This window comes from Vanellus vanellus, assembly GCF_965231255.1.
Source record: "Vanellus vanellus genome assembly, chromosome: 25".
NCBI lineage: Eukaryota > Metazoa > Chordata > Aves > Charadriiformes > Charadriidae > Vanellus > Vanellus vanellus.
Window position 1 is genome coordinate 1651013 of NC_138930.1, and position 17578 is coordinate 1668590.

Sequence of the window (17578 nt, forward strand, 5' to 3'; positions counted from 1 at the left end):
GATGCTGGGATGAGGGGGGATGCTGGGATGAGGAGGGATGCTGGGATGAGGGGGGATGCTGTGATGAGGGGGGATGCTGGGACAAGCGGGGATTCCTGCACCCCCCGCTCGGGCTCCCTCACTGCAGTGTCCGTCCCCCCGTCCCCCCCCCCCCCTCTCTCTCTGCTGTTTTCAGCCGCGCTCCGCCAGTGCCACCTACAGAGCTGCCCCAGGAGGGCACCCAGCGTCCCCCCCAGCCCCGGGCCCGGCGGGGTCCCCCCTGGAGCCCGGTGGGGGGTTGGGGGGAGTACCCCCGACCCCAGGGCCGGGCAGGAGCCGGGGGGCGGCGGGGAGGGGGGGGCTTTACGCGGGGGGCGGTGTGAAGCACAGGGGGGCGGCACCCACGAAAGTGGGTGCTACATTGGGGGGGGAGGGGGCGGTGCTGCATCCCCCCCCCCCACCGCCGCCGGGGGGGGCTGCGGGGGGGGGCAGGGCGCTCCCCGACGGCTGGGTCCCCGCAGCGGGGATGGGGGGGGCGGAGCGGGACGGAGGGGGCGGGGAAGGGCGGGGAGGGGGAGGGGCGGTACGGGGAGGGGCGGCCCCGGCCGCCGGTGTCACCGGGAGGCGGTTCCGCCGCTTCCTGCATCGGGCGGGCGGTGAGTGCGGCGGCCGGAGGTGACGGGGATGGGCGCGGAGCGGGTGTGTGCGCGGGTGTCCCAGTGCTCTCCGGGGGTCCCCAGTGCTTGTCCGGGGGTCCCCAGTGCTGCTCAGGGTTCCCCAGTAATGTCCGGGGGTCCCCAGTGCTCTCCGGGAGTTCCCAGTCCTGCCCGGAGGTCCTCAATGCTGCCATAGTGCCCCCAGTGCCGTTCAGGGGTCCCCAGTGCTGCCAGGGTGTCCCCACTGCTGTCTGGGGGTCCCCAATGTTTCTTGGGGGTCCCCACCGCTGCCCGGGTGTCCCCACTGCTGTCCCGGGGTCCTCAATTTTCTCGGGTGTCCCCAGTGCTGTCCAGGGGTCCCCAATGGTGCTCAGGGTTCCCCAATGCTGCCAGAGTGCCCCCAGTGCTGCTCATGTGTCCCCATGGCTGCTGGGTGTCCCCATTTTTGGCCCTCGCTGACCCCGTCTCTCCGCAGGCAGCGATGCCCGTGGAGCCCCTGATCTGCGCCGACACGGCCACGCGGTGAGTCCCGTCCCCCCGAGGGGACAGCAGGGTGCTGGGGCCACCACCCCCAGGCGGGTCCCTCCTGGGTGCCATGCGCTGTCCCCTGGCCCTGCGGGAGACTCGAGTCCCATCGCTGACGCTGTCCCCGTCGTGCCCCCGGGATGGTGGCGCGTGTCCCTGCAGGGTGAGCTCCGTGCTTAACCGGGATGTGAAGCAGTTTGGGAAGAAGCACATGTTCGACGCGAGCGAGGAGACGTGCTGGAACTCAGACCAGGTGGGGGGACGAGGACAGGGGAAGCCGGAGGGGTGGGACAGGAGCCGTGCAGGGGGGACGGGAGCTGCGCACATGGTGGACACCCCGCTCTCCCTCCAGTGACGGAGCCCCGGTGTCATTCCTCCTTTTAGGGCACGTGCCAGTGGGTCACCCTGGATTTCCCCCGCACCGTCAAGGTCTCGCAGCTCCACATCCAGTTCCAGGGGGGATTCTCCAGCCGGCTGTGCACACTGGAAGGTGAGGAGCTGCTCTGGGGGCATGGAGGTCCCTCTGCCTCAGTTTACCCGCACCTGCATCCCACAGCTGTTCATTGTGGGGCCCAGAGGTATTTGTTAGGTGTTCCCAAAACCCAAGAGGGGCCAAGGCGGGGGGCTGGAGCAGAGAGGGGTGAATGACAAGGACCTGGGGTTCTCTGGGACAATTTGGGTGCAGATGAGAACCTGGTCCATTAGATGGACCACTGCTCCCAGCCCTGCGGCAGAACCAGTGCAGGGAGGATTTTTGGGGCAGCCGAGGCTGTGGGAGCTGGCAGAGGCTCCCCCAGCACCGCAGCCTCCCCCCTCACCCTCCACAGGCTGCAGAGCAGGTGAAGAACCAGTGAAAATATGCAACCTGTACCCTGAGGACATCAACGCCATGCAGATATCCTTTGAGGCGTTGCGGGCTGGGTGGGACGGCATGGGGGGGGGGGGTTCAGAGCCACCCGCGGCTGCGGAGGGGCAGCGGGGCCGTGGCAGAGCTGCGATTTAAACAAGAGACCTGCGGGTGCTGTTGGCACTTTGCTACCACTAAAGGAACTCAGCGGAGCTGGAGCAAATCCGGACATCACCAGCTACAGTACACCGGTGTGTGAGCCCCACGCGTGCCCCCCCTCGAAGCAGGTCTCGCACATGTCGTGGTGTCTCCCTGCCTATTTTTCTCCTTTACGAGTCCTGCACAGATTCCAGGTGGAGGAGACGGTGCTGGATAAGCTGAAGATCACCTTTGAGAACAGCACGGACTTCTTCGGGAGGATCGTGGTGTACCACCTCGGGGTGCTGGGGGAGAAGCTCTAGGGCAGCGGTGAGGCCGCTTCCCCATCGCCTTCCTTCCCCCATGGGGAAATGGGACAGCAAACCCTGCCAGCGGGGATGTGCCACCCCCCAGTTGCACCCCAAGGTGCTGAGAGGGGACCATCACCCCGTGGGATGGCAGTGACAGAGGGACACTAGTGCAGAGATGCACATGCTGGACTGCTGAGCCTTTGGTGGGACAACAACCTCTGTAACCATCCGAATAAATGGTGTCCTCGCTCCTTCCCGGCTGCTCCTTGGGCAAATGGCACCCTGGGACGGAGCCCTCCGGGGTTTGCCATGGCCATGCCGGTGCGTGGCTTGAGCAGGAGAGAGGAGAAGTGCTGCCTCTGTGTGCTGCGGGCTCTGGGTGGCTCTCACCTTTGCTAACCACCCCTAAACTTCTCAGAGCGGCTTTTTGCAGCCTCGCGGGAGTCCCACTCGGGCTCACCGCGTGCCGGCTGTCGGATGGGGCCGTGCTCTGTTCCTGGCTTGGCGGGGTGATGCTTCCCGCAGGGTTTTGCTCCTGCCTGTGGGATATTTCCCTGGCTGGTTGTGCAGGGAGGGCTTGGCAAGTTCATGGGCATAAGAGGGAGCTTCCGTCTTCAAAGAGACAGCTCTGGAGAGGGACACCAGGGCACTGGGGGGGGGGTGGGGGGGGTGCAAGCCTTGAAGAGACTGGTTGGACCAGTTCCCCTCACAGCTCCCCAGTAGCTGGTGCTGGAATCAGGGGACTGGCAGCTGTGACAGGTTGAGGCGATGGACAGAGCTCCACACAGCTGCTTTAGAGTTTACTTCCAACAATGCAACACCTGAATGGGCAGACGCGTGAAGCAGCCGAGTCCGGACAGGGCAGAAATGCAGCTGCCCTGAGGAGGAATGAGTGTCCCCGGGTGTGAGGTGCCGTGGCCGTGCCCCGCTCCGGGAGAGGCACAGATCCACCGAGGGCAGGCGGTTCCCGGCCTCCTCCGCGTCCTCCTTGCTTGAAGCATCGCACCGCTGCCAGTTTTGGAACGGGTGAGGCAGCCTTGGTCCCAGAGGAGAGCCCTGCGTCGGCCGGGAGAAGCGCTGGTGCTGCAGCAGTGCAGCGCGAGCCGCTGCGTCACTCCAGCTCCTTTTTCTGAAATAGCTTGAGGATGTGATTTTCGATAACCTGTTGGACTAACGGAGGGGAGAGAAGTGAAACCCAGGGAAGCAAAGCCTGTGAGAAGCCAGTAGTGCTGTGGGCAGAACCCGGTCACCATTTTCCTCCTGTTTTCCAGCGGGAGGCTGGAAACCCCCTTTCTCCAGGGGCCTGTCCCCATCTCCCCTGTCCCAGACCTATCGCCAGCACAGCTCTGGTTTGGAAGGGGAGCAAAGGCAACAAGAACCATTTTGATTTCTCTGGCTCGGTTTCTCTGCGTGGCTGTGGCAGAAGGTCAAAAAAAAAGCCCCGAGCAAGGCTAGAAGCTGGGAATTGCCTGGAGGCTTTCCGGAGGGGGAAGGCAGGGCTCCCTGCCGGGCCCAGAGGGGACACTTGCCTTTCTTGTGTCCCAGCGCCACAGCCAGATCCATCGGGGTGTAGCCAGAATCCGCCTCCGTCGTCAGGTCGGCGCCACGAGCTGCAAGCAGGCAGTGGAGATCAGGGCACGGCGCTCCCCTGCCGACGCAGCGTCCCCTCTGGGTCAGGCACAGGATGAAGGGACCCCCAAAAAGTGCCCGTCCTGGCTGGGCAGCCCCCCGGGACACCCCCAGGCTGCTCAGTTTCTCCCCCCAGGCATGTCACGCTCTCTCCCCGAGGCGGTTACCAACGAGCAGCGATTCGAGGCCAAGGACTAAGTGCAGATCTTCCCCGTTACCTAGTAGGGCCTCGACACACTTGACGTGATTGCCGCGCACGGCGTAGAGCAGAGGAGTGCCGCCGTTCTGCAGGGAAAGGGAAGGGGTTGTGTCATTGCCGGCCTCGCGCGGGGCTGTGCTGATGCAGCTCCCGCTTCTCCCAGAGCGGTAGGTCCCCGACCCACTGGGGTCCCCTTTCCGCCCTCTCCCAGCTCCGGGCTGGATGTCTTCTCGCAGAGCGGCTTTGCACAGGTTTTATTCTCTGCATGGAATATAGCAACTTTTAACTCATGTAATTTTAAAGACAAGCTTAAGTTCTGAGCACCATTTCCTCGTGGCTGGTAACATCACCAGTGTGAACAAGTGAGGAAACCATTTAAAATTATTATCCAGATTAATTTCTCGGAACAACCCCATAAGCAGGCAAACGAGCGCTGTGAGCCTGGGAAGCATCTAGGAGAAAGGCACTGCTGCTAACTCAGCCCAGAATGATGTGATCTCGCTGATGCTTTTTAAAATGAGCTTTATGGAGCCCCAAGCGGGGCTTGGTCTCTCTCTGCGGTCCCCGCAGCAGCCTGTGCCCAGTGACACTCACCCAGTCGTAGATGTTGATGTCCACGTTCCTCTCCAGCAGCATGATGACGATGTCGGTGTAGCCGCCCATGCTGGCCAGGGACAGGGCGCTCTCCCGCTCCTTCGCCAGCGCGTGGGGGTCAGCGCCCTGGGGACAGCACAGGCGTTAGCCCCGAGGGGCGCAGGAGCCCCGCTGAGACCTGGGGCACTCAGCTCAGCCATGGGGCAGAGATGGCTCACGCGTTCCCAGTGACGTCTCCTTACCAAAATTCTTACAGAGCATATTTTAATCATCGTCAAACATCTCAGGTGAGGACTTAAAAGCCCTTCTCCAGTGTCAGTAAACCCAGGCTGATGGTTCCTGTTACTCAGCCCTTTTTTCCATCGCTAGTGACAGCGTTACCGGTCCTGTCTGGATACCTGTACGGGATCCACCATCTATTTTGTTACTGATTTACCTAGAAAACCTCTCTGTCCTCCAATCCCTCTGCATGGACCTCTCCTGGACTTCATTATAGCTTTTATCAATGTATCACCTCATTTATTTTGGGTTCTGTTTGTCTCTCTGGTAAATCATTGCAATTTTGCTGCTAATACAGTAACAGAGCCGGTGCTTACATGGCGTGAGTGCTCACTGATCATTGGACACACGTGGATGCGGGACTGAGCTTTGGGGAGTAGACTGATGCAGAGCGCAGGAGGATCTGGTTCCTGCTCACCCCCAGACAGCCCTCAACTGCAAGCCCAGCACTCAAGGACGATGCAGCAATGAGTTCATTAACTGCAACGATACCTCGGCGAGCACATTTGCTGGCAGATTACAGGGCCCAAGTGATAAGCCTGATCTCAAATTACCAATAAGCAGATATTTAATTACAAACAGTTATTGCTAGCTGTGAGATAAGGCTCTTCGTGCTTCTGACTTAGCTCACGGCCCAACAGGGAGTAGCATCTGACAGCGTCTGAGCCGTTAGCTCTGCAAACATGTCCTGTTTGGTGCCACGGGAAAGGTTGGCTGAGATGGTACCGGGATGTTGCTGGACAATTTGGCAGCTACTGGGGTTGGAGATGGGAAGTCTCCTGTTAACGACGGTCTGCGTGAGCGTGGCCTTACCCATTCCAGCAGGTGACGGACCGTTTCGATCTCTCCAAAGGCTGCAGCCCAGATCAGCGGCGTGAAACCTCTCTCGTCAGGTTTATTTACCAAGTTCTCCCCTGCATGAACATGGATGAGACATTGTAAACAGGAAGGGTAAAGCCCCCTCTGCTCTCTTTCCCCCCAGTAAACCCAACAAAGGCCATAAAACTAAGCCAAGGGTTTATCCAAAGGCATGCTATGACCTGGCAGGACTCTGCATGATCTGGGGTAAGAACCCAAAGGAAGAGACACGTACCTTTACGAAGGTGCTCTTTCAGCTGGCTGAGCTCTCCTTGGGCAGCAAGCTGGTGGATGGACAACGCTGGGGGATAGAAAGAATTCCCCCATCAGGACAAACTTTGCCCAGCTCGGCACCCACAGTCTGTAGGGTGAGGTCCCTACAAGTCTGGGGTGATGATGACTGGACAGCCCCTGTCTGAGCCCCAAAAACCCCACTGGGTAACACCCTTCTGCCGTACAGCAGCGGGGACAGCCAGCCACGGCGAGTGCCGAGAGCAACAGCACTGCAGGGAAAGACCATCCCAAGGGACACTGAACAGCTCGGCAGCAGATGGAGGGAGGGTCCAGCCCCACTGTCCCTCTGCTCCCTCTACACCCCATGTGCATCCGCGGTCTGGGGTGCACAGCCCGCTCTGCCCGGCGATACTCACTGTCCAGCGTGGCTGGGAGGGCCGAGACCTCGTTGCCTCGCTGCCTGTTCGTCAGCGTGTTTGAGTGCTTCAGGGGGAAGCCTGTTCCAGAGAGAGGAGAGAGTCAGGGCACGTCTCCTCCGTGCACAGGGAGGAACTACACTGACTCGAGGCCAAGAGCTTTGTGAAAGCTCAGGTCTCATACGCCTTAGTGAAGCAGTTCCCTTCTGTCCCTGGCAAAAACTGAGTCCTGCAAAAAAAAGGAACTATTCCCTTGGAAGTAATGAGGCTGGAGGCTGAGGTTTGACCAGCGCACAGAGACCAACAGCTGAGGAGGGAAGATAAAACAGCCCAAACAGCTGCCCAAGGAGGGGCAGGGTCCATCTGGGGCACCACGGGAGGCAGGAATCTGGCATTAATGGCATAATTGGACACGATATACTGCAGAGGACAGCCTGGGGGATGCACTCAAGTTCATCCTCATATTTCCTACCCTCGAAGAGCTTCACTTGGAAATCGCAATGTGTTTTCAACAAGCGATTTGTAGTTTAATTAGGAAAGTGCATGGAAAGAGTTTGCCATCTGTGGTTCCAATGAATGGAGCTGCAGCGACCTCTCACTGCTGTCGCGAGTCATCAGCAAGGTCTGGATTTGGACTTGTCCTTGCCACGTTATGGGAGGGTCCGGCAGCAGCAAAAGACTTTTTTTCTAGCTGCCTTTGTGGGATGAGAGCTCCAGATGACCTCTCCCACGCCTGTCTCCCTCTGGGGCTGCGCCTGAGCATCTGTGAGCACCAGGCTCTGCAACACTCACTGTCAAGGGCTGAGAGCTCGGTGCTCCTCTGCTTGTCCATCGAGGCAGCTGAGGCCTTCGGGAGAGTGTCTGTTCCACCTGCGAAACCAGGGTGGCCGTTAGGGACCTCAGTGCCACTCGTTGGGGACACGCGGCACGAGACCCAACCGGCACATCAAGCACCCCACGTGCACCCCAACCCCAGGGCGGAGGGCACATCAATCCCAGTTTACAGTGGGACAGACACTGCAGGATCCCGGGTCTGTGCATGCCCCATCTCAGCTCCCACCACCCCATAACCCCCAGCACTCACCGTCCCCGTGGTCCAAGCCTGGCATGTCCTGGTCCGCCCGCAGATGCCCCAGGGGGGCATCACTGTCCCCGGCGTCCCTGGTCCCAGCCAGCTCCTCTGCGGCTGCTACTTCCTTAGTTCCGTTTTCACCCTCTTTCGGGAGTTCCTGGGCACCCCCGTCGTTCGGGGGGCGAGCGACTGTTTCTTCACCTTCCATGGGGCAGCTGCCACACAACAACGCATTAGGAAGGGGGAAAAAACTGGGGACATTTCCCAGGATGGAAAGGGCAGCGGGGGGGGGAGGGGGGCTGCCGAGTCCCCGAGCACCAAGGGCTTGCAGCCACCAAACTCCTCCGTGCCACCAGCGCAGTTTGGGGTCCCGCTTGCCCTCTCCATCCGGACTCCCTGCACTGCCCGTAGCGGGAGCATTGCAAAGCTGCACCGGTGCAGTCTCTGAACGGCTTATCCAAGCATGGCCGCCTTCCCGCTCGCAGCGGGGCCGAGCCAGGGCAGCTGGGAGGGGAACCCCCCTCTTCTCCCCGGCCACCCCACTGCCGTCCCCAGCCATCCCTGCCCGCCTCGCCGTCCCCATGGCCGGCCGGTGGGGTCCATCCCTGCTCAGGCCAGGCCACCGTTCCCCGGTGAGGAGTCTGGGCTCACCCCCGGCATCCTCCGGTGCAGGGCCCCCCCTCCCTGTGCCAGCACTTCCCCTTCCTCCGGCCTGGCAGGGCCCAGCCAGGCTGGGGGGCACCCTTGGGGACCCCCAGGCCCAGCTCCACCTGCCCGCTGACGGCATGGAGGCCGGGCGAGGCGGAAAGCCGGCCGTTAAAGCGACAGTCCCTCTCGTGGGATGGCGATGGGGACGCGGTGGCCATAGCGGTGGCCATGGGGGCGGCCATGGGGGCAGCGGGTCCCCACTGACTTGAGGGGGGACACACACATCCCCTTCACCCCCCACCCTCACCATGTGTCCCTCGTCCCACACGGGGCCCCATGTCCCGCTCCCGCCTGTGGCCACCCGGGGGTGGGAGCGCTCCGGTCCCTGGCACCACGGTGGGGCTGTGAGGAGACAAGTGTCCGGCGGGGGGGGGAAGGTGTCCATGGAGGTGGGGGCACCCCCCGGGCCTCACTGCCTGGAAGAGCACTCGGTGACACCCCCACCCCCTGTACCGCACCGGGGGGCTCAGGGGGGGCTCAGCAGCCCGAAGTCTTTGCCCACTCGAGGCCTCCACACACCGACCGCGGCGCGGGGGGGGGCATCGGTGAGTGAAGGGACGATGGGGGGGGGGGTGTTTAATACACCCCCCCACCCCCGGTGTGGCTCGGGGCAGCGGGGACGCAGTGTCCCGACTCGGGGAAGGTCGCCCCGGGGCATCCCCGAGGCCCGTCCGCGGTGTGGGCCCAGCCCCGGGGTGGGGGGGACAGCCCGGGAGATGGGGGGGGACACCCGGACGGGGCGGGGCGGGGGGGGGGCAGAGGCGGAACAGAGGCGTTGGGGCGATGTTTCCGGCCGGGGCCGTTTGCGGGGAGGGGCGGGGCGCGGCGGTTTCCGGCCGGGGCGGGTTTAGCGGGCGCCGGCGGAAGCGGAAGCGGCAGCGGCAGCGGCAGCGGCGGAGGGGCGGGATGGAGGAGCCTGAGATGCAGCTGAAGGTGAAGAAAGGTGGGAGCAGGGCCGGGAGACGGCGGGGGCAGCCCGAGAGCGGCGGCTCGGCGGGGTCTGGTAGGGCTCGGCGGGTCCGAGTTGGCCGGTCGCGATAGGGCGCGGGTATGACAAGGCTGTGCAGCGGCAGGAGAAGTCACGACAGGGCCCTGGGAGGAAGGGGCGACGGGGCAGGGCACGCTGCGACAAGGGGGATGGCGACAGGGCGTCGCAGGTGGTGATAGAGCTCTGCAGCCACAGCCGGGCCCAGAAAGGCGCGACGGGGGTCGAGACAGGGCAGGGGGCGACAGGAGCCCGCAGTGCGGGGCAGGCAGCGCTGGCGGGGCCGCTGTGGGCCCCTCAGAGCATGGCCCTGTCACAGAGCCGCCTTGTGTTCCCCTCGTTCCCTCTTTGCCAACCCCCTGTCAGTGTGGCAGGAGTGCAGGCGGACAGAGAGACTGACTGACGGACAGACTGACAGGCAGCCGCGTGTCTCCCGGGTGGGTATAATTACTCTTGTGAAGCTTTGCATTTATTCCCGTTCACGTTTGGAAGGCTCGGCGTGTCTGCTGGTGTCACAGAGCTGTGGTACCCGCAGGCGTCACTGAAACAAAAGCTCTGAAAGGAGAGGGAGGAAGAGGAGAGAATGATTTTCCTTAAAACAGAAAAGTCTCTGAAAGGTGTTCTGCTTCAGCCTGGTGAAAACCCTCCCTGATTCACACCCCCGCTATGAACAGTGAAATGATCTCAGATTTTTATGCCTCTTAATTGTTAGGAGCTGTCAGTGCTCTCCTTGCAAACCTGGAGGGAAGGAGAGACAGGAGCTGTGACGGAGCTTTGCGAAGGTGTCCCTGCGTGGAGGGTGGCCCGGAAAGAGCTTGGGCCAGGATGAGAGGAGTAGAGAGGGAAAAAGCGGCTCTTCCAGCTGCTTGGAACGGCACCGAAGCTTCCCAAGGCCTGGTGTGCGGCCACCATGTCTCTTCCCTGGGCATTTTGGGGATGTCACCTGGGGGAGGTGTCTGGAGTGGAGCGACAGAAGGACCCCGCAGCGGGGGAGGGCTGAGATGTGGGAGAGCTTGAGGCCCTGAGCGGAGAGGAACCCAAACAGACAGTATCAAGACAGGGAGCCTCCAGCCCAGGAGGTGCTAGCACTGCCAGCCGAACGGGACGGCTGCAGGCACAGGAACGGGAACCAGGCCACTGCTGGGCTCTGCTCATCTCCTGCCCCCCTCCAAATTGGTCAGAAAGGGCCCAGTGACAGGCACAACCCTGAATGGTCCCTGAAACCAGAACCACCAGAGATCACAGGGGACCGTGGAGGCAGTGACATCCCAGGCTGGTCTGTCAGCGGCTGGAGCCCGGCTCATCGCTGGCTGTTACAGGGAGAGTGGAGACGGAACAGCCTGTTTAGTGGGGGTTTGTTTTCACATCCTTGTTAACAGACTAGTTGTAAAAAGTATGTGGGGTTTTGCTCTGGTCTCTCCATTGTTGTGTTGGGGATGGGACCAGCGCTTCAGGGTACCCTTTCCAGCCCTGCCTTCCCCTCTGTTGCTCCCCACTTTCCATCGGTCTGTTGTTTTTCTTGTTGCAGTTACAGACAAGTTCACTGAGAGCATGTACGTCCTGGCCAACGAGCCCTCCGTGGCACTGTACCGGCTGCAGGAGCACGTGCGGCGATCCCTTCCGGAGCTCGCACAGCACAAGGTGAGTCATGCTTCGCTTTGGACTTCAGGGCTGGGAGAGAGTCCGGTACAAGCTGTTTTCCTGACTTGGCACGTGGTCCCTGTTTCACCTCCCTCGTTGGGTTGGAAGGAAATCAGCCATCGCGGCGTGAGGTGCTGTGGGATCCCGGCTCGACCTGACCCACAGGGCATGAGGGGATGTTGCAAATTTACTTGTGGACCTGAGGAAAAAAAAACTTGAGAGTCCAACCACAGTCCCATGCTCTCACGGTTGGACTTGAGCAGGAGACAAAGAAAAATGAGTAGTCTGTCTTGTACAGGGAGGAGGGAGATGTTAAATCTTATTACCCCTGCCTACGCTGTGAGATTTTTATTTCCTACATAAAATAAGGGGGAGGGTGAGAGGAGGGAAGGGGGAGCGTGAAGAAGCAAGTGTGAAGAGCCCACATGAGGCAAAGCGGGATAATGAATCCCATCTCACAGCTGTGTTCCTACTTTCCTCCAGAGCACGGAGCACAGACACTTTAATGCCAGCCTTGTTGTCCTTCTCCCTCTTCTGCCAGTCATGATTCATTAGGAGTGATGTCTCATGAATAGATTACTGCTTCATGTCTATGCTAATGCACTGTCAGGCCCCATTTTTCACCTTTGCTTTACAGCCCTGGTTTCCAAATTAACCTGGATTGTGACACTTTATTATTCAATTATTTATTAACGTTTTATATACGTGTCTGTGTGCAATGGTAGGTATAGAGCGATGTATATGTATGTATAGCACATGCTGATGCAATTGCATCCCTGGCATGCGGGAGACAGGTTTGTAATATTATTCCTGAGCTGTCACTTGCTTTCATTTAATCAAGATAGTCCCAATTTCAGGGAATGTGTCCTGAACAAAAGGAAATTGAGCAAATTGTATGACAAGTCATGCAGAGGGAAGAGATCAGTTTCCATCACGGAACGGTGCGTAACAGGGATGAGGGCGAGGGGCAGCGCAGAAGCGCTAATGGAAGTGACAGCTGAGTGAAGGTGCTGGACACAGAGCGTGTTGTTAGGCAGTGGGGTTTATCTCATTTTCCCTGCTCAGCGCAGTTATCTGCAGTCTTCTGTGACCTCTCTGGCTCATCTAAGTTCATTTCCTAGCTGCAGCCATCCCAGAGAATTCTCTTTTGTAGCCAAAATTGCTGCTGTTTTCCACTTTCTTCCTGTGAGAAAGGAGGTCATGCTGTCCTGTGGATGCCAGCGGCAAACACAAGGACCCGGTGTCCCCCCACGGGACTGCAGCCATCACAAGCACCAGGTACCTTTGGTCTCTGATACCTTCATCTTCAGCCTTGCAGCCTCTCTCCTGCCCTGGCCGTTCGCCCCAGCTGGGGCAGCAGTGGCCTTTGTACAGGAGGAAGAGCTCACCGTGCTCCCTGCGGTAACGGTGCACCTTGGGACAAAGCTGAACTCACCGCACAGTGTCCTCTGCCCCGGGGCGCTGCAGAGTACTGCCCCGGTGCCACCCCAGTACCTGTTTGCCTCTCTAGTGTTAGAAGGCGTTTTCCGATGCTTGCTTGGAGGTGCTGCTGTTTACATCCATTTCTTTTTGCCCCCCATATGGGTACTTCAGCTTCTTAACTGCTTTCCTGGTTCCTGGCTGTGTTTAATGGTGCACTGATGTGGCAAGAGCTGGGAGAAAATGGAAAGAAAATTATTTGTGGCAGCTGGAACAACAGCAGATCCAGAGCTGCTGCTGGTGACTTCTTCTCCAGCCTCGTCAGCTCCCAAGTTCGTTTATTCCAAGGCCGCAGCATCATGTTTGGGAACATGCTCTGCTCCCTGCTGGTAACCAGTCCCTGGTAGGAATTGGGAGGGTTAAACATAACTCAGCTAGGCCAGTGCCCTGACTGTGCTGCCAGGCTGCTGGTAATGGCCTTGTGGTCAGGTTCTCTCTGTCATCCTTGATCCCACTCTCATTTTATCCCAGTTTCAGGCATTGTTGTTAGTGGCGAACAGGCTGGGCCTGTTGAGCCCTTGAGCCCAGGCAGCCAAAGCCCAGGAGAGAGGGATGTGCTCAGGGCCCTGACAGGGCCATCGTCACAGCAGAGCATTCAATTAGATGGGGATGGATATTTTGGGTTGCTTGGCCAGAGCCCATTGGCTTTGTGGCTAGAGACTGGAACGGGAGGGTGTCAGCAGGGCTGTGCACCGTGAAAACGCTGTCAGGTTTTATCTAAATCAGAGCAAAGGCATTAAAGTGAGGTGAGTTTAATTCTTCAGAATAGAAAAGGAGAAAAAAGAATGTTCTGTGTGGATCCATTCTGTGGTAATTTAGTCCCAAGATGTAGGTAATGCATAAAGGAAACAGGATTTATCGGTGGTTTCCAGCTTTCCTTCAGCCGTGCAGCAACTCTGTCTCTGCCTGGCTGAGTTCTCCTGAGACGCAACCTTTGAAATTCCCAGGAGGATTAAACCTAGGGAAAATTGGGAGGGGGCTGGGAGAAAAGTTTCTGCAAAGAGAAGGTCACCTCCATGCCTTTACAACCAGCGACTTTCTGTGATTTGATAAAACAATAATCTTAATACCTTCCTCACCATCTCAAACTCTCCAAGCAGATTTACCGCCTCCCTGATAAGATGGAGTGTGTTGCGAGGCCCTCGCTGCCTCCGCGCCTCGTAGCTGCGCCGCTAAGCCCCACTCTGTGCAGAGCGGCCTTTCTGGATTTCGCCTGGTCTTTTGAGAACTTAACGTCTTCTCATTAATTTACTTCCAAGCAGCAGTAATATATCATTAGCGCTATTGTATATTAATAGCTGGCTTTAGTTCTTAAACTGCATCCAAGGGCGTGTCCTGGGAATTCAAAGAAAGGACATCAAGAAAAGATTAAGAAGTGGGGAGCTCTAGGGAGAGGCTCTTGTTCCTAATTAAGGACATGAAAATCCTAGGAAGTGGTGGGAATGCTGGGAACAGACATCACTGGCCCTGATACTGGGAAATGATTAAAATCTACTGGTGCTCCGGAGCGACGGGACCACAGACAAGCGGCTGTGACATGTACAACTGAGCCAGTGCGATGTCAGGCGCTAAATGGTTGTTAAAGATCATCTGGCACCTCTTGGAGAGAGCAGGGTGAGGAGCTGCAGGAAAGTTTCTGTCTCCGCACGCAGAGCGTGTTCCCAGCAACAGATACGGTCGTGTAAAACGCGCTTGGACTCTGGGACAAGCACATTCCCTGTGGGGTTGCGAGTCCTGGGTCAAAGGACCCTCTCCTGCAGAGAACTGCCTGGAGCGTTGCATGTACAGGCTTGTTTCTTTTGTGGTTTAAAGCTATGTGGTCAAGCGTCCTGATGTAGGACAGGCTTTGAACAGCACAAGTGATTTTGGACAAAGTCCAAGCTCCTGCCCGACCTCCTTCACTCGCAGAAAGAGGCCCTTGGATTTCCTCTGGCTGGTAACTAAACCCGGCAGAATAGGCTGGAGAATTAGCTCTCATGAGAACATATTTTAAAGAGTGCCCCAAACTATTTAAGGACTTTGGAAATAGTTATCTATTGAGCTACACCTCTGAGTTCAGCCGCGCTTTCATTGTGATTTGTGTATTTGTTTGCTTTCCCCTTTCCTTGGAGCTACAGCGTACAATTACGTCCCGTGCCAGAACTGGCCGCATGCGGTGCCGCTTCGGTTTGTGTGGAGTTCACAGGGCTCCTTCCAGCCGGTGAAAGGAAGGGCACAGCGCTGCCTGGGATCCGATGCCGGAGTTTCAGAGCAGACTGGAGGACAGGGATGCTTGCGGCTGTGAAAACGTTTATGAATGGCGGGTGTAACGAAACGAGAACTTTCAGTGCCGTGAGAGAAAGTTTTACCTGGTTTTGCATGAAGGACTAAGGACTGGACTCCATAGGAGCTGTGTTAGTTCAGACCCTGGCTGCCTGCTGGGCCAGGCACACCGGGAGATCCGAGTCCTCGGAAGCACCCAGCTGGTCCGTTGCACTCAGCGCAGTTGCTGCTTGCTCACAGCCTGACTGACCGTGGCTCTCAGCTGGCTCCTGGGCTAAAACATCTAAAAACTAGGGGAATTTTGCCAGAATATCCAAAGTGTTGGCCTGAACTAGTAGTCCTTCCAGAAATACATATAAGAAATATTTCTTTAAAATGCTAGTGCTTGGTGCCTGGAGCGTGTCACAGGCTGTCGAGCGGGAGACAGAATCCCAACGCCATTTCCAGTGAAAAGCAGGCAGAGCCCGTGTTTGGGGAGGGCTGGCGGAGCGTATCGCTGCGTCTGTCCAGCATGCGCCTAACGATGCCGCCTCCACTTCTCTTTCAGTCCGACATGCAGAGCTGGGAAGAGCAAAGCCAAGGAGCCATCTACACAGTGGAGTACGCCTGCAGGTACGAGGGACCCCTCCAAGCAGGAGGGTTGTGTTCGCAGGCAGAGGTGGTGTGGTAGAAACAAAGCAGAAGGCGCCTGTGCTGCCCTGACGCCTCCCTGGTGTAAGCCAGGGGGAGGGCATAGCCGGGGTGGGGGTGTGAGGGTGTGAGGCAGTGCTCTCTGAACCGTTACCGTGAATCTCGGGGGGGGGGGCTTCACTTCGAGGCGCGTGCCAGCTCTTCCCCAGCTCTGTGCGCGGTGCGGAGCTGCCCGTCTCCTGCAGTAAATCCACCCACCAGCTAGCTAGTGTGCGAAGGTGCAATGCGCCCTGCAAACTTGAGGTTTCTCGTTAACAGTCCTCTCTGTCAGGGGGCGTGCGTGCTAAAACCACGATGCTTTTGGAAATACTAACCAGTCCTCCATCTCCTTCCGCCCCCCTCTTTTCTGCTTTCAGTGCCATAAAGAACATGACTGACAGCAGTGTGTACTTCAAGAGCATTGACAGTCTGCTCAAACACGCCATAGCCATGAAGGATCAGCTGAACGCCGCTCAGGGCCGCAGGTAGCGAGGGGATGGGACTCTGTGTGACCGTTCTGGCTGGCAGAGGGTCTGGCCATGTAATGCAGCCCACAAATACGCCACGCGGTTATCTCAGTAATATGATTCTAGACTATTATTTGAAAGAGCACGCTGCCTGCCTTCCAGTGATCTTCTGGCTTTGTTTACTGGGAGGCAAATAATCTTGTTTACAAAAGGTTAACTGGAAAATAATTTATTTCCTTATTTAAAAAGGGATGTTTGGTTGTGGAATACATTAAATCTGTGTCGTGTCAAAGGCATTTGGATTGAGGTGATGCTACTGAGATGGAGTAGGTGAGGGGCTGCGTTTGGTGCTGGTCTCTGTCATGTACCTGGCTCTTTTGGAGCAGAGTCCTGTAGAGATAATTGGTAGCAGAACGACAATGCATTTTTGTATGTTTGCAGTTGAACTGCAGCTACTAAAATATCTTCCAGCAGATTGTCTGAGTCTAGTGTGTTTGCCTCTCCTGAGAACCTCTCCTGAGGTGTTGGTATTGGAGTCTCACTGGGTGGGAGTGAGAAAATTCCCAAACGCCCATCCCTGATAAAACCACCAGAGCAAACAGAGACCCTCTGTCTCTGCAGAACGACTCTGCCTTAGACACTTCTGGTTCAGATTCCGTATTTTCCCAGTTGCCCACGTGGCAGAGTCACACTCTGTGCAGCCCAGAGCGTTTTTAGTGGTTTTCACAGTGGTGTGGCTGCAAAGATTGCTGTCTCCACGCCCACGGGGGCTGCTGAACGCTGCTCCGTCGTCTGCACAGCACACTGAAAAGTGTGCTTGTCTAAGCTGCTGTCCTGCTGTGAGGTTTTATTTGAGGGCGCCTCTGGTTCTTCACGTTCTTAAGGCTGCTGGTGACCTGCCTGCCCGCCCGCTGGACGTGACTGTCTCTTTGTTTTTACAGCACTGTTGCCCCACAATCCAAGAATCCTCCAGCCAGTTCCTGATTTCAGACAAGACTGGCCGTCCTCTGCTGCCTTCTCCAGCCCAGCTCTGTGTTCTCCAACCACGGGGAGGAGTGAGAAACCACCTGCTCGTGCTGTGAAGCTGCACAGAGGCCTCTGCCTTCCCCTCCGTTCCCAGGAATGAGGTGCTGCACCTCAGCAGGCAAATCCTACCACCGGGGCCAGGGCTGCCTTTGTGGGGTGCTTTGGGGAGCAGCTGTGTCCCTTTCCACAGCACTCTGCAAAAGGCAAAGGGGGCGATTCTGTCCTTTCCAGTCCTTTTCGATGGCAGACTGTTACGGGCTGTTTTTCTCTCTACCTCTTGGCCACAGAAATATCTCAGAAAAACTAGGTCTTGCTTTTCAGTGTTTTGTAGATGGCTGTGTAAAGACGTAATGTGGGCACACTTCAGCTTTGTTCGGGAGGCATTCTGCAAGGAGGGTTTTTCATGTGTGTGCCAGGGAGTTGCTGAATTTGGTTTTGGAGAGAACAATAATAAAAAGGAAAAACAAGAAAGTTCTGTCTCAGACCTTCCCCTGTTGCTCGCTCGGGCTGGGGGGTCTTGGAGCCTGCTGGCTCTGTGTGTTTCAAAGGGTACGGAGCGAAACAAAGACACGCAGAGTTGGGGCCTTTCAACTGAAAAAAAGAA

At 57.9% G+C, this 17578-nt stretch overlaps 3 protein-coding genes across 5 annotated transcripts; 2 read left to right on the plus strand and 1 right to left on the minus strand.

Moving 5' to 3' along the window:
- Positions 1 to 608: 608 nt before the first annotated feature.
- Positions 609 to 2688, plus strand: NR2C2AP (nuclear receptor 2C2 associated protein). The gene is made up of 6 exons (XM_082495469.1): positions 609 to 635; positions 1111 to 1157; positions 1323 to 1413; positions 1545 to 1650; positions 1988 to 2055; positions 2352 to 2688. The coding sequence occupies exons 2-6, from the start codon at positions 1117 to 1119 to the stop codon at positions 2466 to 2468; spliced, it is 423 nt and encodes a 140-aa protein (XP_082351595.1). The 5' UTR covers positions 609 to 635; positions 1111 to 1116; the 3' UTR covers positions 2469 to 2688.
- Positions 2689 to 3253: 565 nt separating this feature from the next.
- On the minus strand, positions 3254 to 7947 carry RFXANK (regulatory factor X associated ankyrin containing protein). The gene is made up of 9 exons (XM_082495490.1): positions 7750 to 7947; positions 7458 to 7535; positions 6666 to 6746; positions 6251 to 6316; positions 5971 to 6071; positions 4879 to 5004; positions 4304 to 4370; positions 3986 to 4066; positions 3254 to 3626 (listed from the first exon to the last, which is right to left on the minus strand). Exons 1-9 carry the CDS (start codon positions 7943 to 7945, stop codon positions 3568 to 3570), a joined length of 855 nt encoding a protein of 284 aa, XP_082351616.1. The 5' UTR covers positions 7946 to 7947; the 3' UTR covers positions 3254 to 3567.
- A 1390-nt stretch (positions 7948 to 9337) lies between these two features.
- On the plus strand, positions 9338 to 17440 carry BORCS8 (BLOC-1 related complex subunit 8). Of its 3 annotated transcripts, none has more exons than XM_082495390.1 (5): positions 9338 to 9388; positions 10959 to 11071; positions 15360 to 15424; positions 15859 to 15966; positions 16890 to 17435. In XM_082495390.1, the coding sequence occupies exons 1-5, from the start codon at positions 9352 to 9354 to the stop codon at positions 16930 to 16932; spliced, it is 366 nt and encodes a 121-aa protein (XP_082351516.1). In that variant the 5' UTR covers positions 9338 to 9351; the 3' UTR covers positions 16933 to 17435. The 3 variants fall into 3 exon arrangements, with proteins under 3 accessions (XP_082351516.1, XP_082351517.1, XP_082351515.1); XM_082495391.1 differs by having other exon boundaries at positions 9353 to 9378; positions 16890 to 17436; XM_082495389.1 differs by having other exon boundaries at positions 9361 to 9448; positions 16890 to 17440.
- The last annotated feature ends 138 nt before the right edge of the window (positions 17441 to 17578 follow it).